This window comes from Chinchilla lanigera, unplaced genomic scaffold (genome assembly GCF_000276665.1).
Source record: "Chinchilla lanigera isolate Chin_1 unplaced genomic scaffold, ChiLan1.0 scaffold00046, whole genome shotgun sequence".
NCBI classification, from domain to species: Eukaryota; Metazoa; Chordata; class Mammalia; order Rodentia; family Chinchillidae; genus Chinchilla; species Chinchilla lanigera.
In genome coordinates this window covers 3,046,319-3,073,860 of record NW_004955447.1, presented here as the reverse complement: position 1 = coordinate 3,073,860, position 27,542 = coordinate 3,046,319, and the positions used below count along the sequence as shown (strand labels likewise).

Sequence of the window (27,542 nt, the reverse complement as noted above, 5' to 3'; positions counted from 1 at the left end):
ACCAGAGTTAAGAGCTCACCATTGTCAGAGGGATTTAACAAATTCTCATTTTTATTTTCTATCACTCATTAGTAGTGCTGTTCAAACTTCCATAACTTATTAGTGTGAGTTTTCTCATCTAAATCTTTTACATTTATGCAATTAATAATTAATAGAACTGTAGTAATAAAAAATGACCAAAATGATGAATACATAAATAATAATATAACTATGAATTTTAACAGGAGTTGATGTTGAGCTCTCTGCTTCAGAGTTTAAAGGATGTAAGTTTCAAGATTTGACAGATTTTGTTACATATTCATCATTTGTATAAAACATGAGAAAATATTTCTAGAGAATTAACTTTTTAAGGTACAACATGACATGATGAATGTCTCTGTAATAACAAAGTGGTTATGTGCTATTTCTTCATATGCTTGTCTGATTACAAATTGAGTCAAACATCCTCCAAAGCTAACAAGCCATATAAATAATATAAAATGTCCCACCAAGGCTGTGCAAGCCAAAAATGCAATTCTTATTAAATCATCAATATCAAAAATAACTCTAAGTACACAAAAACTTAAGGGTCAAATCCCCTACCAAAAGCTTCTCCCTGTATATATTTGATCTAATTTTCAAGAAAAGTATTAATATTCTTAGTCTATTCACAAATAAAATCTTTATGTATGTTAGGTTTCCTGTTGCTAGGTAACTTAAAGAAGGAGGGGTTTACTTTAGCTTATGGTTTCCAGGGATATTGTCCATGATCTGGTGGCTCCAAAGCACAAATATAATGTTGGAAGAGCATGGTAGAGCAAAGCTTCTTAGTTCACAGGGGCCTGGAATCAAAACAGGGGCACAGCACCGGAGGAGAAGGCATCAGGGCCCATACTTAGTACCTCAGATCACACCTTTATGACTCACCTAGACACACCCAGGAATGTGCTTTACAAATCCCATCCGTGTTTGTCTTAATCCAGTCAAGTTGATACAGCATGATTAATAATCACACTAGGATCTCACAATAACATTACTCTTCCTGTCCCAGCTCCTATGCAACCTTGAGAAATAAAACAAATAGTTAAAGATGAAACCAAAATAATACAATTATTATCAGCAGAGGTCAAGCTGAAAAATATAATTTCTGTTTTAGCCAAAGAAATTTGACTCCCTGACAAGGCAGAATTTATCTCTAGAATAAGAACACAAGCTCTCTCCCTGAAGAAGAGAGTGAGAGTTGATTAGCAGAAAATGCCAGCCTTTCACCCAAATTTACTAATTAGATGAATAAGTGAAGGAGGCAACAGTAGCTCTGAAATAAAACTAAGAGGCTTCCCTCCTTTATTAGGAGAAAATCACAGAAGTATCTTCACTACCCCTGAGCAATTCATTTCTGTTAATTCCTCTTCCCCTTTAAGGGATCAACTTTTCACCTATTTGAGGTTTTTTTCAGATCTAAATAACAGCATAATCAGCCTGGGATTTTTCTGGTGTTTACCTAGAAAACACCAGAAACACATTTGCCCTGGGAACCATAAAGTTAGAAGGCGCTGAAGTTAAAGTATACCTTGGTTCTAACTATAAAAAAAATCCCAAAGGCTAATTTGAAAACCTGTAATCTAATCCTAACCACATATTTAAAGGTTCAAGTGGGATATCTGCAACCATCTAAAAAAGTATTCAGACAAATATAAACTATAACAACTATAGAACATTCCTTAAGTGCTTTGTTTTTTGCTATTATTTTTATTAGTCCATTTTATTAGTCTCTAAAAAGGTAAAAACAAATTAGGCCTAAGAGAGTGAGTGGTTTGAGATATGGTGATTATTTTTTAAAAATCTGAGAGAAATTTGGATACCATGTGGAACCGTTTATTAAAGACAAGTGATTGGTGTTAACAGATGGTGAAAACTTTAAAAAAGGATATTGATATAGTTTTCAGCAGATAAAACTAAACATAAAGTGTTATGTGTTTAAACATATGAATTATTTATTTTATTTTTACAATAATTCAGGGCCGACAGTAGGTTCATCTGAATTTCTCTGAGACCTTAATTTGTAACCTATTTGTTCTAGACTATCTGTGAATGGAATCACTTTACAAATAAATAAGTAAAATTGTAAGTTGGCAAATGTATTTACATCAAATAATAAGGTTATATTATGAAGCTATATTAACTAAAGCACTACAGCCCTGGGTACAAGAACAGGAGAGTAGAAAAATGAGATAAAATGGAGAATTCAGCAAAACCCCACCTATCTATGTAAGGATAACTGACAAACATTAGGAAAGGATGACATTTTTATTAAATTGTGGTGGGTATTTGTATACCCCTTAAGGAACAAAAATGCATACAGAGTCTTTCAAGTAAATATTTATTTGTATTCCATAAGTATTTCAAACTTACACATCAAAGGTAAACCATAAATCCTTAGGACAGAAACAGAACACCTCATAGCCTTTGCAGCAAGCAAATACTTCTTATACAATATTAAAAATGCTTGTCATAAAGGTAAAAATGAGCAGCTGAACAATATTAAAAATATCAAAAACTGCTATGTGACTAAAACTCATTTCATGGAATTAGGAAAAATTTGAAATATATATAATAAAAAGAAGCAAATGGAAAGATAGACAAAAGACTTAAATATAGGTATTTCCCCGACGAGAGTATCAAAACAACTCAGTGCCATGGAAAGTGGCTCAAACTGTACCATTCAACAATTAAGTGCAAATTATAACAAGAATATAATGCACAGTTACCAAAAGAAGAGAATTAATGACTTAGCTATAAAAATACAAAACTAAATGATGAGAAAAAACTGGAGCTAATGTTTCATGTACTGCTAATGCAATTGTTAATCAGAATAATCACTTTGGAAAACTCTTTGATGATATACCAAAACTTACGTAGATAATACTGTCTAGTAATTAAACTACTAGGTTAAATGCAAGAAAAACGTAGCAAAAATAATGAGTCCTCACTGCAGTCCTATTTATGAAACACACATGGGAAAGTTTTCAAATAGCATGAGGAACAAATGAATTTTGATATACTATTAAATTGCAATGCTATGTAATCATGAAAATGAAATAACTACAATGAGATGGTTGTATCTCCCAGATACAATGTTGAGAGAATAAAATCAAAAAGCTAAATATTCCATCTGTATCATTCCATTAATATGTTTTCTGAAGGAGTCATAAATCAAGAATGTAGATTCCATTGTGTGGAATATTGGTCACAAGAATAAAAACAGAGGTTGCTATTCTGGTAAAATTCAGTTTTTAAAGATATATATAGAGTAACCCAGAGGTATTTATTTAGGAAAAGTTTTTAGGATATTAACTGTAATGGCTGATATATTATGTCAACTTGAGTTTAGAAGCTTAACTAAATGACTCAGCAGTGGGCCGGGGTCCTCACTTTGTGAACATCCTGAGCCTGTGTGAGAAGAGGGCACAGAGATGATATGAGTGCTACACCCACCCTAGGGGGTGGTACCCTGCTTACAATATAAGGAAGGAAAAGAAGCTTGCTCTCTCCTCCCCCTTTGCTCTTGCTGCTTTTATTGTCTTTTGCTGCCTTGAATAGTTGCCCGTGTGTCATGCCACTCTGCCTTGGAGACAGCTGATTGTAGACTGCAACTTCCACAAACTGAGAACTAAATAAATATTTCCTTCCTTAATTTGGGTGTTGGGAGAAGGAGACTACTACAGAGTGGCTCTTAGCATGGTTTATAATTAATTAATTGGTGTTCCATGTTTACTTGTGAGCCTCTCCAATGCCTAGGACCCTTGTCTGCAGATAGGCAGTGGATTCATAGTAAGTGAACCTCTAGGAGTCACTTGTCCTGGGTGAGGCCTGTAGTGGCCTGTGATGCCATGACAGCTCATGGCAGAAATCAGGTTGTATTCCACAAACAACCAAAAGACTCTATTTAGAACAAACAAACAGAATTTTCATTAATTTGAGGCTCGCTACCCTTCATCCCTTACTTACAAATCAGGGAAGTGAGAGCCTGCTAGTTCTGATTCAGATCTTAAATAGGTTTTGGGTTTCCATGGCTACAAATTGGGTTGTTACATTCACTGACCCCAGTGACCATATGGTTTTTGTCTCATCCTGTGGGACCCCAGGTCAGTTGCCAGTCTCATGTCTACCCAGGACAGATGCTTCTCCCATTATGTTCCATTTGTTTTCCTTTTAACAATGCATACATACCTTTAGGGTTACAATGTTTACCTAGCACCAGGGAAAGGGATGAAACTACCCAGGCAGGGTCACAGAGGGTTATCTAGGCCTGGGTGTTCCTTATCTCAGGGAGACATTCCCAGGTAGAGTTTGACTAAGGGATTAGCTCTTCAGCGTCCAGGAGGCTTCCCAAGACACATTTTAGGCCTTTACTAAAACTATTTTATCTAAAATAATATGCTAAGATTCACTGTCCCCTGCAAAAGGACAAGGTCCCAGCTGAGGATGCCTGGCTCCAAGCCTGTGAAGGTCAACCTTGAGATAAGATAGTTCTCCAAAATCAACATAATTCATTACTTGGAGAAGTCCTTGAACTTACTCCCAAAGTCCTGCTAAGTTTCCCTCACTTTCCCTGCCCTTGTTTGAAAACCAAATAAATATAGGCTACCTAGAGTTCTTTGACTCGGCCCCCAGAGAATCTGAAATTCTGCTAGAGGGTTTTGGTCCTCCTGGAGCCCTAAAATCGTATCACTTGTCTCTTTTATTTAAGCCTTCACTGTCCACTTGTTTGGGAGTTAGTGTGCCTGATCAGTCCACAATAGTCAGGTATTTTGTCTTAGCAATGAGAGAAAAGTAACCAAGAGAGTCACTGAAAAATTTTCAAGGAGATTCCTCTAGCTGAGATAAAAACATAACTGACCTTTTGGTAGAATAATTTTTCAGAATCACTGACCACTATTATAGAAGAAGAATTTTCAGGGTTAATCAGGGAAAGGCACAAAAGGCCTTTTTAGGCAGAAATTAAAATATACACACTCAATTTCATTTTGTATTGGTATCTACCTTCTGCAGGCTTGTGCAACACGCTTCTGACAGACTTTGTGGGAGTTTGAGGGTGCACTCAGTGAGCTGCATATACTTGAAAGGAACGGGCTCCCCCTTCACCCATGTGTGGGGCCCATCCTCCAAAGCACTACTTTGAAGTTAGGACCAGTTTCCCGGCAGGAGGGCCAAATGGGAGATGGACCAGTTGGCCAACCTCCATAAAGCACCTGAGCACCAAAACATCACCCTTTTACTAGTGATTTCCTTTGTGGCAACTAATACTGATGTAGGCTAGAAAACATACCAATCATTTTATATATTATTTCATTCCATCCCTGAAAGAACATTGCAATGCAATCATTTTACAGATAAAAAATGTGGCAGAGAAAAGTCATTACTTTCACAAGGTTCCAAAGTACTTGGTTAAACAGTGGTAGAGACCAGATCATAGAAAGGCTCTCTTACTCCAGTCTGTACTCCTACCTTCTTTTCCCATTGCTTGTGGTTTAATTTGACCTCCAGTGCTCTAGTGATTTAACCCCTTTTCTATGCACAAAAACCAATATGAGGTGTTATTGACTAGTAAGATAGAAACTGTGAGTTTTGGTTTCACTTTAGTCTAAGATATTCAAGTCCTTATACTTTCAGGGTAGAAAATTAAATAGCCTGAAGAAGCAGAAATAAAATGTCAAAATACTACCCCGTTACAAGTGTCGGCATAAGAAGCCACTAGTCATCATTAAATACCTATAGCTGTACGCTATTGGCTGTATTCCATGTCACTTCAGGGAGTTCATTCTTGGTCCAAAGTCCTAGGTCACTATTCTTATTTAAATTTCCATGAGCATTGCGATTACCCACCTCCATCTCAGGCCATTCTCCTTGCTATAAGTTAGCTAAATAACCTACGCTCTACAATAATGGTATTTCAGTAAGAAAAAAATTAGGATGAGATGATTTTAAATTTAACCTGAGAGATGGTGGAAATGTGAATCTTAATTCAGCCATTGTGCTATACTTCCTGAGGATGGCCCCGAGACTGATACCAGCATGCCAAAATGGAACTTTAAAAGCAGAATTTTTTTTTAGAGATAAGCAACTTATTCAAACTTCCTTCTGCTGAACATGTAACAAACACCCCTTCTCTCCTTAGCCCCCTAAAAGTGACAGAATATAGAGGTGCAAGCCCTAAGAGACTGGAGCCTGGTTTCTTTTCCATAAGAAAGGGAATGATGAGTTCAGATGTCTGGAAGAGAGAAAAGCAGGTGTGGGGATCTGCACGATATCCCTGTGCTCTCCTCACCTATGTTCCTTACTATAAAAGACCTTTGCCCATCTCTACACTGGGAGACTTGAGTCAAATGTGCCCCTCTACCTCCACACAGACAGCTTCAAACAAATAATTTTCTTTTACCAAAGTATACGACCTCCTTTGATTTGGTCAATGGCAAACAAATGAACCTGAGCAATGAACCTAAGTGGCTGGTAACAAGGCCATATGCATACCTCAACCCCAGACCATAGTGTGCTTTTCTTTTGATTATGTATGCCATGAATGTGTAGTTTTAAAATTCTGCTTAGTAAAACTCTTCCTGCGTTTCACTGATGTCTTAAAAATTACTTTTCTGTGATGAAAGTCTGGGAACTTATTACAACTTATTCTGAGGGCAGAGTGAGTTATGGCTCCCCTTTGGGGAACCTCCTAGAACCCAGTACCATGACAGCAGAAGACCCTGCAGTGTTGAGGATGCTGAGGAATGAGGAAGTCACGGTGCTGGCCCTGGAATCTTACAATAAATAATTGCCACTGTGAGCCAGCATATGAAGGGCTGCTGACCCAGGCAGTAAGAAGAATTTTACCAATAAACAAGGAATGTACAGAATATAAAAATTTATTTAGAAGAGGATGCGCTGCCAAGGGGAGGTTCCGAGAGAGAAACTGAAGGAATCCAACAGTCGTGGTGAGAGATGGGGCTTTTATGAGGGTTGAGGATATGGGAAAGTGTCTAGGCAGCAAATGTGACTATCGAAAGAACGTCTTCTTCCTGCAATGGTTAGCACACTGTAGATCTTTGTAAAACGCCTACATTGTGTTTCAACTGGTATGTGTAAGGTCACAAAGTTGCAATTCCAACAATACTACTCTTCTCTGGCCCACAGAGGCTTTTAGCTTTAGATAAGAAGGCTACAAGGATGTCTAAAGATAACTTTTAGAGAATGTGGGTTGAATCTGAGAGACATGAATGGGCCTTTGTTGGGAGCCACTGGAGCTGGCCATTGGTCATATGTGTGAGGGCAGGAAAGAGCCAAAGAGCCTCAGGCAGTCAAGCTACCTCAGTATTGAAAAAGGCATCCTGCCTGGACAAATACAGTCATTAGTCACTAGGCAACATTACCTCTCTCGATACTAACTTTGCATGACTATAAAACAAACTACCCTACTGTTGAAGTCAGTCCTCTTCCCATCAGGTCAGAGGTAACCGCACCTGACCCAGCTCTTGTCTCTTGTCTTTATTTTTCTCATACCCACCACCGTTTCTCTCCGGGGTACAACGAGAGACCAAAGGTGCTCCCTGCAGGCCTTACATCACAAGGTTTGTTGCAGTCTTATGGCAATCTACTCAAAGCAGGATGTCTGTAAATTTTAGCAGTACAGTACTGCAATCTTATCTTGGTATTACAGGTGCTATAAAGACATCCAAATCCATTCAGAAATAAGAGGAAAGTGATCAGAGCCCGGAAGCAGATAGTCCTCAGAATTTCAAAGGGTCAATAATCTCTTTTGCAAGAGGCTCCAGAGCTCTAGGGAGGCTCTCAGAGATGAGGTCCCCTCCCCAAAACTGTAGACAGAATAATGAAGGTCTGGGTCATTTGGAGAATTAGATGTTAAGTAAATATAGAAAAATGATTCCAAATCTCAACCACAAGATCTGGGACTTGAACTGTGTTGTCCAAACACAAGCCTTGTGGAGAAGATGAGCTATAACTCAGGAGCAGCATGAAACCCAGCAAGGAGCTCCATGTTCTGAATCAAGTATTCAGCTCAGAAAAGCTGAGCAGAGCTGGGAAACAGCGTCACAGCACGGAAACAGCGTCACAGCATGGAAACAGCACTTCTCACAAGATGTTAACAGGAAGGGACCATAACTTTAAATTAGAGCATATGGGAGACTGAGCAGAAAGAGCTGCACGTTCTCTGTCGGTCCTACTTTAGCAGAACAGAAGTAAACTAAGAAAATGCAGTAGTAAGCCTTAGCTTTCACGAATTTGCATTATGGGACTGAGAGGACAAAACTCAGACCTTAATAATGACACTGCAAAATCAAAGCTGTCAAGCGCATTTTTTTGCTTTATAAATCTACTCAATTATTTCTCAGTCAGGTCATGAATATCCCATTTCCATAAACAGCAGTAATCTATTCTTTCTTCAAGTTGCAATTTAGGTACTTTAAATCTCTGTGTGGAATTGAAGTATGGTTTCAGACATTTCCTTCTTATAAATGGCATCAAATTTCTCATTTTGGGCCACTGTGAAGTAATTTTTCCAGTCACCAGTAATCCCTAAAAAAAAGAAGAAAACATGAAAGAATAAAATATAAGCATTACAAAGGAATACCCAGGATATAACAATGGAAAGACAAGAGGACTTAAGGAAAGACTGCTTGTATCTGAGTACATTAAAGCTTCCATTTTAAAAAATACTGGAGACTTCCTGTCATTTGTAATATAGCTTTTAGCTAAACACTGAAGAAATATCAGGAGACCTTTTGCTTCCAGAGCTCTTCCAGAAACAGGAGGAAGCCCTGACCCCCATCCAGAGGAGCTATGGAACTGTTGTGGTTGCCCAAACCTATAGATCAGCTCAACAGTGCTGGGAAGACACTTGTTTGCCTTGGACTCAGTAAATTTGTGCTGTATTTGTAGCTCAGGTGAGAAGAGAAATATTAAAACAAAAAGTTGAATATCCCCATCATCTTTTTAAAAGCAAAATTTGAAGCTATTTTTACCTCGCACTTAAGTTGTTTTAAATATTTACTTTAAAATAAGTAAGGCTGACAATGTTCTTGAAGGACACTTCAATTTATTACTTTATCAAATACAAATACATCTTATTAAATTATAAACTATATAAAGTTATCAGGGTTTGATAAAATATCTAAATCCTTTGAATGAAAAGCATTTTCATATGCTAGAATGTCTGGTTGGTTATTATAATTATTTCTACATTTACCAGATGACAATAGTTCTTTGGAACTTATGTGGGGGATCAGCAAAACTATATTTGGAGTAGTGTATGTGTAAGATTATTTAAAACAAAATAACACACATATAAGAAATAAAAAGTTATATAAAAACCTACTCACCTTACTTGTGAGCAGATAATACAATATTTACCAGTACATTTGCTTCACAAGAAATTTTTCATAAAATGAATGCAAACTAGTCCAGATTTTTCAGTTTTGGAGTAATTAGAGACAGAGGTACTGTATAAACATTGATTATCATTTATCTTTTCTCTATTTTGCTTACTATTGTGGGACTGAGGTAGGCTAACATTAATAAAAAATAGATAAAAGAATATAAGGAAGTTGAGATTTTAAAATTATACTTCACTTCTTGCAACTTCAAAACTCAAAAATTACTCATGCCTTCTCCCCTCTAGAGAACTCATGCAAAAAATAAATTCCAAAAGTCTTAAAGACATTAAAAGCCTGTGAATTGGGTTCTGGACCTGCCCTTTTCATCTATAAATTGCACCTCTCTCTCCCTCAAGCAAGCAGCAATATTGGTGGGCAAGATATCTCAGATTCAAACACCTCTAAATAGCTTACAGTTAGGCACAACCTGCCAGATAGATAATCTGACAGGCAGTAAGAATACATATCCCAGTGGCGCATCTTTGAGACACCTGCTGAAGTACACCGTGCTTTGGCTCAGAATGTACCTCATACTTGAGTGCCCAAACTCCACGGTTGAATCCACTGCTAAAATCTCATGTTTCTTACTCATACACCCTAAAAATTATATTGCCGTGATGGAAGTCAGTAAAGCTTCAAGTTCATTCTATAAAGGCAGGATAGGTTCCTTAGTTCAGCCTCTGAGACTTTCAGACCAGCTCAGTGACACAAGAAGTGATGACGCTGCTTTAATCAACATAGCATCTTTCAGTCTGCATGTGCCTGCTAACTTTGCTCTCCTTTGCACTCGATGCTGGTCAGCATTCACTTGTACATATGCCTGTTGCACTACATTGTGTTCTTGAGGCAAAAGTCTGTGTCGTTTATCTTTCTGCTAAACAATATGAGCTGTCTATGCTGTTGTGGGCAGGGTATGCACAGCACCGCTGCTGGAACATGCAGCTAACTGGGATCGTAACACTCAGCACCAGTAAAAACTTAAGGAACCAAGTTTAACATAAAGGAAGACAATTTATTGGAAGAAGACAGAGAGGGATGAGTGAAGACAGACAGCTACTCTGGAAGAGTAGGGGACATCAGAAAGGCAGATACCCATAGATTTTTGTCTTCAGCTTTCCTTTCATTAAGACTGGCGTCCCTGCCTCATGCTGGGCACCTAGAACTTGTAGCAATCTGATTGGCTCTCTGCTATCTTTGACCACAGCCATTTTTTTGGTTCTTGATTTCTTCCTGCCCTTTTGTTATGGATAAGTAGGGGGGGTCCTCATACAAAGGCAACTTAGAGTTAGAAACTAGGCAAAGTTTGTGCCTGGTGTACTAACATATTGGCCACAAAATGAGACTATTTTTATATGTCTAAATGTATAGGTGTGTGTCTTTTATATACTAAATAAGAGTTTTTAGGTGGTTGGTCCTTGTCTCCTTTACGTTTTATCTGATTGGGGGGCTGGTTACCCTGATCACATTCCTGGCAACGTTCCTGTTTTACCTGTCAACTCTTCCTGATAAATTCTTATATTAATTGTGTTGCCTGGTGCCTTCCAGGGACTAGATTCTCTCTTTCTTTATGTTTGTCTAATTGCTTGGGTCTAACTGCAGAGACAAAAGCTGCCTTTAATAAGATTTCCTATTAATTTCTTTAATAAAGCTTAATGAAGTGCAATTTTATCCTTTGTCCTGCCTACATCCTTTCTCTACAGCAGGTATCCATGAAGAGCTTTTTCTGTATGCGAATTATTGAATGAATGTGCACTCTTTTTTTTTCTCTTTTTGAGACAGGGTTTCTGTTACGGTTTGAATCTGTGTGTCCCCCCAAAGCTTCAAGTGGCCATGGGGCAGGCTTTTAGAGTTATATGGGTTTGAGAGCTGCACCCGCCCTGGGGTAGATAGTTTGCATATATAAGGGAGAGGAAGAGGGTGCTTGAGGCCATTCCTCCCCGATTCCTGGCTTTTGTTTTGTTGCTTTTGCTGTGTTCTGCAGCCATAAGCTGTAGCTCTCTGCCATGTGCCACTCTGCCTTATAATCTGCCAAGTACGGACTGAAACCTCCACAAACTGTAAGCAAAATAAACCTTTCCTTCCTTCATTTTGGGCGTCAGGTATTCTGTCCCAGCAATGAGAAAAAAGTAACCAAGACAGTTTCACTATGTAGTAGGCTGGCGTTGAACTTTGTAGCCTCGGCTGACCTTGAACTCACATGGATCCTCCTGCTTCAGCCTCCTGAGTACTGGGATTACAGACATGCAGACATCAACATGCCTGGCAGAATGTGAACTATTTAAATATTTATCAAAAATATAAATATGTGAGTGAGTGAACAGATAAATCTTGAATTATTTAGAATAAAATGTATTAATCCTGTATGTATAATGGGCAAAAAGCATTCTAAATGTTATACATCATTTGCTATAATTTCCCCAAAGACTTGAGCTAAAAATGATACTATTTTCTTCATTTTGTCAGTGAAGCAAATAGTTTTAGGAAGTTAATTCATGTATTAAGTATCATCAGTTTGGATACAAGAATAGCTTGAATAAACCTCAGCCTACCCACAAACACATGTTCATTATCACTTCCAGTGAGGATGTGAAGACTTTGGGACTAAAAGATACTGTTAAACCAAAATGGTTAGAATAGTACTTTTGACTTTAACATCCTTAGAGACCTAGACAATTTTTGCCACCGCAAGAGCAAATGGAAGGAATTGCCTTATGTTCATGCCTTTATTGCTGTCAGGGCATGTCCTTCTCTCCTTCAGGCATGTGGGATGGCCCAAATATACTTGACCCGTTCCACACCACCAAAATCTCCTCCTAAAGCTTCTCCTGACCCTCTCGATGATGTTCCTCCTGCCTTTGCTCTCTCTCTCTACCCTATCCTCAGCCTCCACAAGCTGACTCTTTACCCTCTTCCTCTCAGCCCAATCCTAATCAACTAGGTGGGCAAACCCCTCACCCCAGCCATCTCAACCAGAGGCCCAATCCTCTTCTCTCTACCCTTCTTTGCCCATTTCTGAGTCTTCTCCATCTCCAAAACTAGCAGTTTGCCTAGCCCCCACTTTCCACACACCATCCTCAGGCCTTACTCCTCCCTCTGCTCCTCTGCCATCATCCCTGACCTCAGCCCACATGCTCAGCCCCACGCTCAGTCTCATTCTCCTCCTCCACAGTCGGTTGACAGGTCCCATCCTCTCCAGATACAAAGTCTATTTCATTTCAAAGTTCTTCTTCCTTTTCTTCCCCTCCTGCATTGCCTTCCTCTCCTCTGGCCCACCACACCTGATCTAAGAGGGCATATGGTAAAAAGTCACAAGATGGTGACCTCCAGCCACATGACCACCTTGTGATGAGCTACATGGTCACTGGCAGCCATCTTGCTTTAAGTCACATGGCCACCCTCTGCCATCTTGCCCTGACTCCACTTGCTCACTGCCCCTCCCCCCAGACTCTACTCACTGTTCACCACCTCCTAATTCCTCTCAGTCTCAACGTGTGTGCCCCCTTTGGGAACAGGCCAGCCCTGAAGGGCTAGTTCATATCCATGTCCCTTTTACACTCTCTGACCTTTCACAAATTTTTAATAAATTGGAGTCTTTTGCAGCTAGCTGATCCCCACAGATATATTTCAGAGTTAGAATTTGTCACCAGTTCTTATGATTTGCATTGTAAAGATCTTTTCATCATTCTCAACTCAACTCTTTCTCCTCAGCAAAGAAAAGTTATGGGAGGCAGCCCAATAGGAGGCTAACATTAAGCACCAAGCTAATCCTGATTATCCCGATGGAGCTGCGGTGGAGCCATTTATGGATCCCCAGTAGGACTACTAGGGGCCTGAGGGCTCCCACAAGGTCAAAATAATGATTGACTGTATTATGGTGGGCCTTAAAAAGATCTCTCCAAGCCCGTAAATTATAATAAACTTATGAAACAGACTCAGAGGGACAATGAAAATCCTACATAGTTTCTGGCTCATCTCACTGAGACTTTAAGAAAGTTTACTGATATAGATCCACAGTCAAATGCAGGGATAGAACTTGTTAACTCTCACTTTGTCTCATAGTCAGCAACAGATTCTCTGTCAGATAGTCAGCAACAGGCTAAATTTAAAATATCTGAGCTCGGCCTTCAGTCCTCACAGAAAGAGCTCTTACCTTTGTCCTGTCATGTTTTCAATAACAGAGAGAAATGACAAAAACTAGGCAAGCGGGCTAGCAGACTGGCAGTTGCTAAGGCAGCTTCTCAATATCAACATGAGCTTCTAGTAGCGGCATTCGGGGTTCTTAAAGTAGGCAAGCCCAAGCAGGCAGATACCAAACAAGGTGGTTCCAGCAGCAATGCCCAAACCCCTCCTGGACCATGCTTCAAATGCAGCAACAAAGGACACTGGGCATGAGCCTGCCCCAACCCACAACCACCCAAGAAGCCTTGTCCCACACTGCAATCTCAAGGGCCATTGGAAGTGCAACTGCCCTAGCCACCAGAGAGTGGGTAAGCCATCCACTAGTTCCTTACCCTCACCAGAGAGCTATGGCTACCAGATTCATTGTTGACCCATCTGCTTGGTCTCACCACTGAACATGCTCTTCTAAGGGTCCCAGCCCTCACTCTCCCTAAGCCCACTCAACACTTCACACTGCACACTACCTCTCAAGGTCACAGTGCTGTAGGTGTCCTGAGACATAAAAAGGGACACAAAAGTTGCTGACATTCATAAGACAAAATAAAGTGCTAAAAATATATTAGTTATTGATGAAAAGTTTTAATTTTTTCCAAATTCTGATAAGAGATCTCTAACTGACCCAAAAAAATTACAAATAAGAGTTCTGACTAATCTTTATAATTACAAACAAAAAATTATAAAAATTATTATAATTCAATTTGGCCAAAAATATATTTGAGTTCACTCTGATTTTATAAGCAAATTTTTCATGTGTATGTGTTCTTATTTGTTTGTCTCTCTGTCCAATCTGTAAGTAGCTGTTTTATTTGAGCTCAACAAACTTTTCTTCTTCTATTTTTTTGATTTTTGAAACAACTGCCTTTAATTTAATTTAACTTATATGTACATATTATCTAAGCTAAGGATATGCTTCCACCAACGTTGCCAGCTCATCAAAATGATGTCAAAATTGGTTTGATAAATGTTATATGTTCATAAAACTTAAAAAATTATTAAGATAATTAAATAAAAATACCATATGGTAAGGAGAAACTTGGACAGGACTGAAATTGATGAATAAGGAAGCAGCCGCATGGAGACATTTGTCCAGTCCTTGTTCATTAATAGGAAGCCTCAATAATCTCCATAGCCTTATGGCAGACACCCTAATAAATATTGTTCAGAATATATTATTGTGATATGTTAACACTAGCCATTCTCAGAAGGTCAGTATCAACATGAGCTTCTAGTAGCGGCACTAGGGGTTCTTAAAGTAGGCAAACCTAAGCAGGCAGATACCAAACAAGGTGGTCAAGTTTTTGAAAATAAGACATTAAGGTATTTTTGATTAAAAGATGTTATTGGTAGAAAACTAAATTAAAAAGCAAAATAATAATTCATTATTGTCAATTTCATGGTATATTAAATGTATGCCTTCCAAATGTATGATATTCTAAAATGTAAAATTGGGGTTGTTTATAAAAATGATAGAAATTTTCTTTCAGATTCAGACATCTGCCTTTCTTTCATGTTCCAGATACTTGTATTAAGAGGTTGACATCAGGCCAACATGAGGTCATCACTTAAATGTTAACTTTTCAACAAAAACTTATGTGATGTATATGCTATGTATATGCCACTACATTTAGAGATGCTTAGATATTAAACAGCCCAGATAATGTTACAAATTTCTTAAATGACATCCTGTCTAAGGACAAGTTAGATAAAATCTCTTAATATATTAGGTAAGGATGATGGGGCTATTCTATTGTGCTACAAACTGTCATCATGCCTGTTATGTTACAATACGATGTATGATTTTTTACTTCCAGTTTTCTTTGTAAAGTTATATAACTGTTGTCTGTTAACATTCTTCAGGGATTCAACTACTAGAACATACCTGATTGGTAGGAAGTAATAGTTCTCTGGTTGTACTTTATATTTCAAGGTGCTTAACACTCATATAAAATTTTAATAATTAAGTTCACTGCTCCCATTACAATATAATGTCATTAGTCTTCTCTTCTGGATGTTCAACAAGTGAGGTTTGTAGACCAAATTAGAAAGACAGATGGGCTAAGAGGACAGCCAATATTTGTCTGTTGGTCTCTGAGATCAATAAAGACTCAGGACATAAGAGAACGTCTGCTGCAACATCATATAACTCAGTTGAGTCCCTGATCTTCTGACCAAGGAGATTATGGAACCACAGAGGAAAATGATTCAGTGGTGTGTGGTGTGCCTAAGAAGAGTCACCAGGAGAAATAGTCTCCCAAGCTTTCACAGAAAACAACTTGGTCAAGCAATGGCCGTGACTCATCCAGACAGCTGATACTGACTGAAGTACTGAGAGGCACTGTACATGGTTCCAAGGTAAATCCTGAGGAGATTTAACTGACCTTGATAGCAAGGAGTTAATTTTAATACAGGTCTCACTTTAACTTGGTCTTAAACATCCAACAGAAAAGTATACAAGATGTATAAAGCAGTACCATAATAATACTAATTTCTCCAAGAAATTGGTTTCTTCTTGCCTAGAGACTATAAAACTCCAAGTAACTACACAGTAAAATGATAAATATGTTAGATTCCTGTTACTAAAAACCACCAGACCTTGTCTAAAGAGAGTGTTATATGATACATATCAAGGCCCTAAGTAACTATACTCATCAGGCTTTAAATGACATCATAGCTGATCTCTCTCCTAAATAAAAAGCAAAATTAATAAAACAGGCCATCCTTCAATACCAAATTAATAGCCTTGCAGCAGTCACTCTTCAAAATTGATGTGCCCTTGACGTCCTAACAGCTGAAAGAGGAGGCACCTGTGCTACGTTGGGAGACGAACGTTGCTACTTTGTAAATGTATCTGAGATCATTATGGACAAGGTAAAAAATCTTCACACCTGGCTTGAGCATAAACGCCCAGATCTAAAAAACTACCTCTCTCCCCCTACCTCGTAGTCCTGATGGAATGATGCCTTTGGGTCATGGACACCATTCTTCATACCTCTTCTGGGCCCTATAATCTTGATAATAACCTGTTTACTTGTAGGGCTCTGCATTTTTAAACTTTTGTCTAGTTTTATTCAATCCAGGCTTTGCGAAATCATGGCTAGTGAACTCATCACTCTAGTAGACATCCCCAACACTGGTATTCATGTAGATGACACCAGTTGTCCCCTTACCCCCATCATAGAGATGCCCCTATTCAGCAGGAAACAGTCTAAGAGGAGTCCTTGCCCCTATAACCAAATGACAGGAATGATGGGTTTCTTGCCTCACTGTATTTCCTGTCCAGTCACTGTGGTGCCCAGCCAATATGGCCCCGAGGGTCATGTGCTATGGCACTGAGCCAGTATGGCACCAAGCCAATATGGTGCTGGCCACTAGAGGTCATGTGCTAAGCCCCATCCTTCTTCCTCTGAGTCAAATTACAACTTCCTACTTCCCTTTTTGTAATAACCTGTTTCCTGTTCCCATGCTCCTACCCAATCTTGGTCTGCCATGTCAGGTGTTCCGCCACCTAAACCCGCCTCTAACCTGGGCCTATTTAAACTTTGATCCCATGACAGGCCCTCAGAAGTTCCACATCCCTCCCTTTCCTACTGTGGTCTTCTCCATGACCACAATAAAGGCATTTTATTCTGTTTACTTCTTTCTGCACTGGAAAAACCTGTCAATAAACATGTATATGTGTATAAATTTATCTGCACGTACATTATATGTGCCTGTCTATAAACTGAGGAAAGTTTGCACCAATTTCTGATGTAGTTTAGAAACAAAATTTTTCTTCTCTCAAATAAAGATTACTTTTTAAAAGTTAAATGTAGACTTTTTGAATAAATTTATACTTTGTTATTTTAACAAGTTAGTTTAAAAAATCCTTTTAGAAGAAAAATCTCTCATAGAACTCTTTTAAAATTAATAATTTTGATCCACATATTCACATGCAGAGCACATTCTTAGGGTTATGCTCATTTTCCAGTACAATAAGTTAAATTATTTTGTGTCAAATTTTAAAAAGAATGTTGAAATTAGGTATTGGTGTTAATAGGTATATAACTTCTTAAATTTATTTCATTTAATAATTTGTTAAACATGTTCCTTTATTAACAACAATATGACATGTATCTTATATAATAAGCTATAATATACCAGATTTGCTTCAACAGGAGTAAAGTTTTATTCAAGCAATGAATTCCTAGTCTAAGTTAAATTTAGGCTGGCTCTGTTTCCTGTAATTAAAACAATATCTGGAAGATGCAAAACCTACTTTTAGGATAATAAGGAAAAAAGTTCTGTCTTTTGAGGAGTTGTCTATGTAAAATGACTTGTATTTTCTCTAGGACATGGGGATTGTAAAGACTTCAGTACTGTACTGAGTAATGTTAATATATTGCCGAGGAGGGAAATGCATCCTGTACCAATCTGCACAGTTTTAAGGAAGTAATAAGGACAAACTTGGAATTGTATTATAATTGTCAAAATTTCAAGATAGTAAACAGAAGAAATGTTTATCAAATATTTAAGATATTCTAATACCATTTTATGCATAATTTCATTCAATAATGTCAAATCTCAATCAGAACATTTTGTGGTAGTTTATAGTTTAATGTTCACTTTTTTCTCATGAAAATTTGAGTCCTATGCAAGCTAAGTAACACAGCAGAGCTAACAGAGCTAATCTTTCACAAAATTAAAATGTGCAATTAATTTACAGCTAGTATTTACCTTTGCGCATGAAAGGGGATTTGCTGTGATCCATCATTGCAGTTGGCACGTGTGTGTAATTCACCAGAGGGTTGTCCTTCATCATTTTAAAAGAGGTGTGGTGAACGATCTTATCAATGATATCCTCATTCAAGTTCTTGTCTAAAAATCTGGCAATCTTCCTGATTTCTTCCTTTGGATTCTATCAAAGGATTGCAAGACATAGCCAGAATATGGTGAACATGAAAATCACTAACATTAGGCAAAAATTTTTTTTTTTTTTTTGTTTTTTTGTTTTTTTTTTGGTTTTTCTCCGGTACCGGGAACCGAAATCACGACCTTGCGCTTGCCAGGCAGGCGCTTTGCCGCTGAGCTAAATCCCCAGCCCTTAGGCAAAAATTTATACAGCATTTATAATCTGCTTTCTATTGAATGAATGATTCTGAACACAGAAAAATGGTCTTATCTGACTGTGTCATTTTTCCTTAATTTTAAAGTTAATTTGAATCATAAAACTTTTAAAATTCAAAAATAGCTACTACTTAGAAAAAAATAAAATAAAAATATTTATTCTAACTCTTACATTTTCAGTTCTTATTCAGAATATAAGAATAAACCCTGGGCTAAATACTGACAGTATTTGGAGGAAAAAAAATTAACACAGTTATTTTAAGTTTAATTTGGAATCACATTTGAAAATATTTTATGGATGTAGTACCTTTTCATTCTTCCCAGGTTTATTTTTATTATTCATTAAAAATGTTCTTGTTTTTGTTAAAAATTTTCAAAAATAAAATAATAATCCCATAGAAAGCTTCAAACACATTTGCTCTGAAGTCTAATTTGGATTTGCTTAGACACAAGCTATTGACAAGTAGACTTCAAGGTTAGGGGTGTAGCTCAAGAGAAGAGCACTTCTTTAGTATGTACAAGGCTTTGAGTTCAAAGCAGAGCCACCCAAAAGAAAAAGAAACATTCTTAGAAGATGTAAAGAAATGAAATATTAAGGCTTAAATTAGTCATTAACCATTGAAAATAAAATTAATCAAATATAAGAAGGATTATTATTAATTGATAATGTCATAGATTCACTATTTCTAGCTTCTGTAGAAGCAAAAAATTCTACAGAGATATAATAAAGATTTTGGAGAAAGGATAGCTAAACTGATGCCAGAAAACATGATTTAGTGTTTATCAAATACAATATCTACTGAGACATTGCAGAATAAATTTGCAGTACAGAAAAGAGTTCAAATTCTTAGACATAAAAATTGACATAATGTTTTAAAGCAAGAATAAAAGCAAAATATTTGAAGTTAATGATGAGCTGTTCAAAGGAGCAAAAGACAATTTCCAAATAGAGAATGAGTTGGGGAAAAATAGAATACATTTTGATGACTAAAGGAGTAGGGAAGAAACAACATGTAAACTTGTGTACATATGCATGTGCATTATGTACACATGCAGGTGTGCTTGTAAGGGATTCTCTCCAAGGAAAGTTGTATGTCAGCCCTCTGGGATACAAAAATGAGATGGTACTGAAGTGATGTTGGTGGTTAGGATGAGTAATGAAGAAGATGCAAAGAAAAGTTAATAATGATACTAGGGAAACCTATGAAAATATTTTTCTTAAAAATGCAAAGCATGGAGAATAATCTGACCACTATCAGGATTATAATGTTAATCTAGACACAAACAGAAGTTAAATCATAGTGTGCTTGTTCTCACTGAATTTTCTTCTGTTTGTACTTCATTTATTGAGAATTTCTGTGGACAATCATACATGTATTACAAATTATTAGACACTTTCTGGACTTTATTCAATGTGTACCATAAATTTTGTAATTGTATTTGACCTTTTTATGTAACAATGTCTAAAAATGGTGGTATAACAGGAGAAATAAACACTGACTGTTAGGTATGACATACACAGCAGAAGGATATGTAGACTCATCATGCCCCACTCAATATGAACTGCAGGCTAGCCCAGGAAATGTTTATCCAGTTCTTATGGGGAAAAGGGACAATGTATAGTCAGAAGCTTAATGTGCTCTTTTTTAATAAGGTTAAAAGTGTTGTTCTGGCATCCAGAAGATGAAGAGAGGCAGTTGGTAGAGAGGAGGTACGATTTTGTATCTTAGGAACCATTTAAATCTGGCTGATCAAACACTCAAGGGAGATTATTGTTTTGTTAAAGTGATTTTATAAAACCATGTTACATCTTGCAGATGTGGAGTGGTAGTAAATTGATACTGATTACCTCAAGCTCTGAATAAAGAGACAGTGATGAAGTCTAGCAGTCAGATTGTGCCTAGCTACAAACTGTACCTAGCAGAACAACAAAACACAAGAATTCTCTGTAATGGCTGGGGATATACCTCAGTGGCACAGCGCCTGCCTGGTAAGCACGAAGTCATTAAATTTCCAGTACAAAATAAAAAAAGAATTCTCTGTGGTAAGGTATGGGAAACGCCTTGAGAATTTTTCAGTTATGCTTAAAGCAAAAGGTTTTACACATAGAATATAATTTCCGTATTATGAAAAGTAGGATTTATCAGAAACTGATCAGACTTACAACCTCCCAAACAAAGTGGATGGTGAAAGCTTAAATTAAAGACAAATGGTATGCATTTATGGCTCCACGGGAATCAAAACCCTCTAGCAGAATTTGAGGTTCTCTCAGCACTGGGAAAAAGAACTAATTTGGGTGACCCATATTTATTTGGTTTTCAAATAAAGGACGGAATTAGAGTGGAAAGTGTGGGAGAAACTGAGCGGGACCTTAAGAGTCAGTTCAAGGACTTCTCCAAGTAATACACTGTGTCAGTTTAAGAGAATTATCTTATATCTATGTTGACTTTCCCCACAAGAGTGAGATGCATTCAGCTACAGACTTTATCTAGTTAATTGCGCTTGGAGCCAGGTGTCCTCAGCTGTGGCCTTGTCTTTTCCTTTAAGGCATCATGGCATCACAGGCCACTACAGGCCTCAGCCAGGACCAGTGACTCATAGAGGTTCACTTACTATGAGTCCAATGCCCATCTCCAAACAAGGGGCCTAGGCTTGGGACAGACTCACAAGTAGACATGAAAACCCTATTCATTGATTTTAAACCCTGCTAGGAACAACTTTGTTGAAATTTTAATTATTACTAGTCATTCATTCAAACAGTAAATGATTCATGCACTGAGTGATAATTGCTCTCTTTATGTGGTATGTACATAAATATATGTATTAAGTACTAGACACACAAATACAAAGATGAAAAGTTATACTTTCCTGTGTTAATCTAAAAGTATAAAAAAGTAGATTTGCATGCAAAGGTTTTTGTACAACTAAAAGAACTTGTTTGTATGTAGTTTCCAAAACTGGTGTGTGAGTATATGAGTGTGTGTGTGCATGTGTGTGTGTATGTGTGTGCATGTATGTGAGCATGTGCTTATGCATTTGTGAGTGTAAGTGCATGTTGAACATAAGTAGAATAGTCCCACAGTAGTGCTGGAACTTTGCAGGAGCATTGAACTAAAACTACTTCCTACAAAAGACTAGATGAACTATTTGTCCCTGAAGTAGGAGAGAGATAGGGAGAAAGTAAAGAAGGGGACCTATTTTAGAAACACAGTATATAAGACATGTGAGCCAATTAGATGTCCAGGATATAGGAAAGAAAGCCAGAAGAACAACTTATCTTCAAACTTGGAAAACTGGAAATAATAATAAAATAATTACCCAAGCAAGAGAATGGAAGGAGAAAAGGATCACATTTTGAAGAGGGAGAAATAAATTTTTTGTTTTGAACAAGTTAAATGAAGATAAAAGGTATATGACTAGGTTTGAAATTTTTGGTACAAATAAAAATAAAAATAAAGATCATAAATATTTGTGGAAACAGTGAGTGTGAACATGATACCAAATATATAGATAATTACTGAAAATATCAGTGTATGGACAGATACCCAAAAATCATTAAAGCATAAAGTCCTAGCAAATTAAGAGATGATTTAATGGAGAACAGGTGATCAAATATAAGTGAATAAGAGATGAGGAAAAAAATCAGTCATAAATTTCACAATTAGAAAATCATTAATGATCTTATCTAGTACAGATAAGCAGTTATGGGGAATAAAGATGCAATCATGTCATTTTGGGCTCTACATACTACTGAAAGAAAAATGTTAATCCTTTTATCCCAGGACATAATAAGGACAGTATACAGAATACATGTGTACCATTTTACCTGTTTCATGTCTTCATAGAACAAGAAAAGGATTGGATATTCTTCTGTTTTCTTCCACCAACTTTTGACATGATTAAACCAAGAACCATACGGCACTAAAACCAGAAAAAAAAAATTCTATTTCTGTAAACATTTTACAAAGCAAAGATTTATTTCTGAACAATAAGCAAAATTGTAAATCTTACCTTTTGCAAGATTTGGTAATAAAGAGAACACAAACTACAGGATGAATTTTTTAAATGTAAAATTAGCCATTTTTGTATGCTAAAAAATACTAAAGTGCAAAGTATTTCAGATAAAAGTACACTGACTACCCATAAGTTCTACTCAACCTTGTATGGGGAAAACTATTCTCCAACACAGTATTTATTTCAATTACATATCTAAGTGCTATAAATATAGTGTGCTTGTAACACACCTAACTAATAATTTGGGCAAGTTAAGCAGTCTAAGAAAGCAGAGACTGAGAATGAAATTCTAGCAGAAGAGAAAGTATTCCAGGATGCATTCATCACGCCAAAAGTTAATATCAGGCTTATAAGCCAAACAGTTTGGTAAAATAATATATGCATTTACTTGATTCTTTAAAAATGAAATTTCAATGTACTTGTACCATATTTGAATGCATTAACTTAAAAAAGAAGTATTTTGAAAGAATTGTGCTAGTGATGGTTAGTAGTATTATTAAATATAAAAGTTTGACTAATTAATTTTAAACTGAGGTCTACCTACCATTTCCCATTAAGAATTTCTCCAAATACTCTTCCCAGGTGCCAGGATCAGGATGTAAATTATTCATTAAATCAAAATGGTAATAAGAGACAGCAACGTCCTTGGCATATCGAGCCATATAAATCATCTAAAGGAGAGAAGAGAAAGAAAATCAATACAAGCAGTTTTATTAAGGAAAAACAAATTAATATAGATAAGGAAAATAATGCAGTATATTTTTCATTTTAAAATTGTGGTTTATGAATATCTCATAGAAATTCAGACACAGGTCAATGGCTTTGTGATATTAGAAATGAAGGTTTGAAGGAAAAATGCACCCCAAATTCATGAAGAACCAGAATGCAATATAATATTAAGAAGAATTCAATATATTATTAAGAAGAGGGTTCTATGACTAAAGAGAATACCAAGCATAATGAAAAGTACGACACTGTGAGGGTGGATGGGGAGTTAACTTCTACAAGTACAAAACACGGATTATGTGTGGATCAATAATGTCCCCCACAAGCCTCATTTTTTCAGAGGTGATTGGATCACATGTGCTCATCAGTGCACTCATCCATCCATAAGTAGCTAACCTTGATTTTAGGAGGTGGGGCCTGGTTGGAGGTGGATCCCTGGGATTGTAACCTGGAAGGGTGTATTCCTGTCCCTCACTCCTTCTTCTCTCTCTTCTTCTGGTTGCCATGGGGTAGGTAGCTTTCTTTCAACTAGCACTTCTATCACACCATTTTTGCCTTGCAGCCAGCCTGCTGCAATGAGCCTACTAAGACTGTAAACCAAAAATTTTCTCCTCTTTTAATTTGCAGATATTCTGCAAATTGAGTATTCTGTCCCAGTGATGAAAGAATGATTAAGATAATGATGTACACAGTACTGAGTCCCTAACTTCATAATCAAAATATCCCCCATACTAAAACCCAGGAAAGCCATAATTTGAATGTGAAAAGCCAATCAACAGTCACCAACACTGAGAGGGATTAAACATTGCATTTTCTGACCAAAGTACCAAAACAACTGTTATAAAGAATTTTCAATATTTGTATAAAAATTCTCTTGAAACAAATGTGAAAATTTGGAGCAAATACCTTTGGAAAGTTGTGCATAAGTGTAAAAATTATAGTTCTACAATATATAATGACAGAAGAAATAGGAAGTCAAACCACAATGTCAATAATAGAGGCTGAAATCAGAGAATCTGAAGCTGGATCATCCTTTTCTTAATATAAGCAACAGAGATAAAATAGACTAAAGAAGAATAAACAGAGTTAGAAACATGGGGTCCCCCCCAAAAGTCTAGCTTTTTGGGGAAGTGAATAATTAAACTGAATGATTAAATTGAAGAACAAAAGTACATGCATTCTATGGGGATTGAATGTTTAAAATATGGGGCAAAAATTGCCTCAGGTCGGCAGTGCCAGTGTAAAGAGAGCAAGCCTGTGACCTGCACCCCTTCCATTTTCCTTGAATGGTGGTTCTGGCAGGAAGAGTGAAGAAGGTGTTTGGGAGAATATGAAGGCAGTATCAGTGAAAAGAGTGTAAGTCCACGCCTGGTTCTTTCTCCATTTCCTGGGGACATCAGTGACAGTAACAGAAGTGTGAATTCACACTGCTTCTTTTCTCAGTTGCCCCAGGACTGTGACACTGGCAAAAGGTGACATCTGGAGGAACAGATATCTCCCAGGAAAGCCTCAACATCAGTGATTAAGGTTATCTAATATTAAAAGCTAAAAGCATCAAAAGAAAACAAAATAAAGTAGAAAGTTACAAAACAAAGAAACAAAATATCCAAAACATCCAGCCTACTCAGAACAAGTCCAGAACCCAAAGAGATAGATGAAATTGGAATCCAACAAAGAACCCTCTGAAATGACAGCAGCATAAATGAAAAAAAAAAAAAACATGGAAGAGACCACAGAAAAAATAATCTCTAAGGTGCAAAAAGGAATCACTATCAAAATGAAAGACATTAAAGCAGACAAGGATAAACAAATAGAGGAACTCAGGAAAATGATGGAAACCAGGAATGAAAAACAGACAAGAAATGGAATCAATAAAGCAGATCCAAACAGAAATGAAGGAGATTATAAACTCCACTGAAAGTATATGCATTAGACTGAATAAAGGAGAGGATAAAATATCAGCTCTAGAAGACAGGAACGCAACTAGCAAGTAGGAGAAGAAAGATATCTTGAAAATTGCAAGAGGCAATGAAAAATCCGTCCAACAGCTACAGGATGAAGCAAAGAAAAACAACAGAAGACTGATTGGAATCAGTGTGAAAGCTGAAGACAAAGCAAAACCTTTAAAAACCTCTTCACAAAAAAAAAAAAAAAGTATTTCAGGTACATTATAAAAAATAAAAAAAAAAACCTCTTCACAGAAATAATGGTAGAAAACTTCCCAAACATGGATAAAGAATTTGACATACAATGAAGCATAAGAGCTCCAAATAGCCATGACCAAAATAAATCCACATGAAGGCACATAATAATCAAGATTCCAAAAATTAAGCACAAGAACAAAATATTAAAAGCAGCTAGAGAAAAGAAACATATTAACTATAAAGCAAAGCCTATCAGAATCACAGGAGACATCTCAACACAAACCCTCAAGTCAAGCAGAGCTTGGAGTGAAATATTTCAAGCCCTAAAGGAAAACAGTCTTCAACCCACGTTGATGTAACCAGCAAACTTATCCTTCAAAATTTATGGAAAAATAAGGTACTTCCACGACAAGGAGCAACTGAAGAAATTTATGACCACCAAACCATCTCTGCAGAATGCTTTGAAAGATATACTAGACAGAGATAATGAAGACCACACACACAGGAACACCATTAGAAAAAGCCACCAGGCACAGCAGGCAGTTAAACAGAGCAGAAAGACTAGGAACAAAAAACAGGGAAACAACATGGAAAAGAAAAGCCAGTATATATCAGTTATAACCATCAACATAAATGGTCTAACTCATCAATCAAAACAAACAGACAGGAAGAATGGATCAAGAAACAAGATCCAACCAAAAACTACATTCAAGAAACACATTTGACCCAAAAAGAGATTCATAGACTAGCAAAGGATTGAAAACAATTCTCCATGTCATAAGAACACAGAAAAAAAGCATAGGCAGCTATTCTATTCACAGACAGTGCAAACTTTAAGCCAAAATTGATCAAGAGAGACAAAGAAGGTCACTACATATTAGTTAAGGAAAAACTCCAAGAAAAAAAGATAACAACCATAAATATTTATGCACCAAGCACAAGTTCACCCAACTACATAAAACAAATTTTAACTGACATTAAAAACCAAATAAGTAATAACACAATTGTCATGGAGGACTTTAATACACCACACTCACAAATGGATAGATTAACTAGATAAAAAATCAACAACAAAATATTAAAACTAATTCAAGCCTGTGAACAAATGAATTTGGTAGATGTCTACAGAGTGCCCCACCCCAAAATACCAGAATATACATTCTTCTCAGCTGTACATGGGATGATCTCCAAAATAGATCATATATTAGCTAGCAAAACATGTTTAAGGAAATGTAGAGGAATTGAAATCATCCCATGCATGCTATCTGACCATAATGCAATGAAACTGCAAATCAACAACAAAGGAAACCACAAAAACTATATTAACATAGGGAAATTTTTAAAAACTCCTTCTGAACAACTAATGGATCTCAGAGGAAATGAAAGATGACACTAAATATATACAATTAAATGATAATACTGATACAATATACCAAAGCTTATGGGATGCAATGAAAGAAGTCCTATGAGGAAAATTTATAGCAATGAACTTGCATATCAGAAAAACAAAACAACCTGAAATAAACAACCTAATGTTGAGCCTCAAGTTTCTAGAAAAAGAACAAATCAAACCCAAAGCCCACATGAGGGAGAAAATTCTAAGGATAAGAGAAAAAATCAATGCAGTAGAGACTAAGAAAACAATACAAAGAATCAATAGTTTACTGAAAGGAACAGTGAATGCTTAACGTTTTTTGCTTGACCAATTTTGTGTGCTTAAATCTGGTAATCTCGAAATACTAATCTCAAGACAACAATATGCAATATAAAACCTTGTGGAATTCCTACCATCTTGTTTAGTGAAGCTCTGTATCACTTCTAATGATTTTATTACATTTTATCCTCTTTACTCATTTAATCAATCTTGAATTCTTACATCTGGTAATCTGAGCAACTTCATTGACAAGCCTGGCAAGCCTGAGGTCATGAGTTCGATTCCCAGTACCAAAAAAAA

General features: G+C 36.8%; 1 protein-coding gene across 1 annotated transcript in view; it reads right to left on the bottom strand.

Annotated features, from left to right (window-relative positions):
* Window positions 1-7,396: 7,396 nt before the first annotated feature.
* LOC102027694 (sulfotransferase family cytosolic 1B member 1) overlaps window positions 7,397-27,542 on the bottom strand; it is a 27,842-nt gene continuing 7,696 nt past the window's right edge. The window contains exons 4-7 of the mRNA XM_005392792.1: window positions 23,263-23,389; window positions 22,531-22,625; window positions 18,315-18,495; window positions 7,397-8,565 (exon numbers count right to left, since the gene is read on the bottom strand). Of these exons, the coding sequence (XP_005392849.1) occupies window positions 8,453-8,565; window positions 18,315-18,495; window positions 22,531-22,625; window positions 23,263-23,389 (516 nt within the window). The 3' untranslated portion in view covers window positions 7,397-8,452. The remainder of the gene's footprint in view (window positions 8,566-18,314; window positions 18,496-22,530; window positions 22,626-23,262; window positions 23,390-27,542) is intronic.